Source organism: Gracilinanus agilis, unplaced genomic scaffold (genome assembly GCF_016433145.1).
Source record: "Gracilinanus agilis isolate LMUSP501 unplaced genomic scaffold, AgileGrace unplaced_scaffold61154, whole genome shotgun sequence".
NCBI classification, from domain to species: domain Eukaryota; kingdom Metazoa; phylum Chordata; class Mammalia; order Didelphimorphia; family Didelphidae; genus Gracilinanus; species Gracilinanus agilis.
This window is the reverse complement of record NW_025396450.1, coordinates 1-1,098: the sequence shown is the minus strand read 5'-3', so window position 1 is coordinate 1,098 and position 1,098 is coordinate 1. Positions and strand designations below refer to the sequence as shown.

Sequence of the window (1,098 nt, the reverse complement as noted above, 5' to 3'; positions counted from 1 at the left end):
CGGTGGCCGGCCCAAGCGTGACCCCCTCCCTGAGTCCGCGCCCACCCTCTGCCCCTAAGGAGCCCAGCTGGGCTGGCGAGTCTCTCGGACCTCTCTGAGAGCTCGTCCATCCCGGGGGGCTGAGGCAGATCTTGACAAATGGCACGGAAGTCCTGTTAAGTCGGGGCAAGAATTCGGCCCTCACCAAGTCCACGGTAACCTCGGAAGACAAGGGCGTCTACCGCTGCATCTTGGGCACAATCCGCATGCAGAGGCCAGCCACGGTCCTCATTTACCACGTCAAGGGTCAGCCTTCTTTCTCGCAGACTCACCTACCAGTTGCCTACAACCTGGGGGCGGGACCACAGGGAAGGGTGTCCCGGGATCTGGGCTGGGGGCGGGGCCTGAGCGGTGGGCGGGTCTACGCGGCAGAGCTAGCCCGTAGGGGCGGGGCCTGTGAACAGGGGTCCGGGTCTGCCTTTTCCTCACCAACCCCTCCTCGCAGTGATTCCGGAGGGTAAGAAAAATGCCGAGACCTCCGGTTCTGGTCAAAAGCCAAATCCTACTACTACTACTACTACTACGACGACGACGACGACGACGACTCCTACGACGACTCCTACGACGACTCCCAGTCAGACTTCCAAGACCTGTACACACCCCACTCTGGTTGTGGGTATAAGGCCCACCCTGACCTCGACACCGAGGCCAACAACGACCTCGACAACGAGGCCAGCCCGGACCACGACTCGGAGGCCAACCCCGACCTGGACTAAGAGACGCACTTTGCAGACTCACAAGCTCCACACCGCAGTTAAGCTTGAGGCCATCAGGACTACGACTACGCCTCGGAAGAAGACTCCGCATACCAAGAAGACAAAGGCTACAAGGACGACTCGGAGTACTACGAAGACTTCGGTTCCGTGGATCGAGGAGTCCCTGACTTTCACGGCGGAGCCTGAAGATACCTCCGCGGTTGATTCTGGCCCGTGCAAAGGGCACGGAGATGTCATCGTGGACACAGGCCAGAACACCTCCAGTGTCCTTAATATCACGCTGATCGCGCTAGTGACCGGTGGGGCAATCGCGGTCCTGGGGAGCCTGGCGCTGACGTGAGCA

At 60.7% G+C, this 1,098-nt stretch overlaps 1 protein-coding gene across 1 annotated transcript; it reads left to right on the top strand.

Moving 5' to 3' along the window:
• Positions 1–101: 101 nt before the first annotated feature.
• On the top strand, positions 102–1,095 carry LOC123256582 (integumentary mucin C.1-like; the record flags this gene model as incomplete). Its single annotated transcript, XM_044685171.1, has 2 exons — positions 102–285; positions 485–1,095. Coding segments are annotated over 2 exons (795 nt in total), but the record flags the coding sequence as incomplete, so codon positions are not given.
• Between the last annotated feature and the right edge of the window lie 3 nt (positions 1,096–1,098).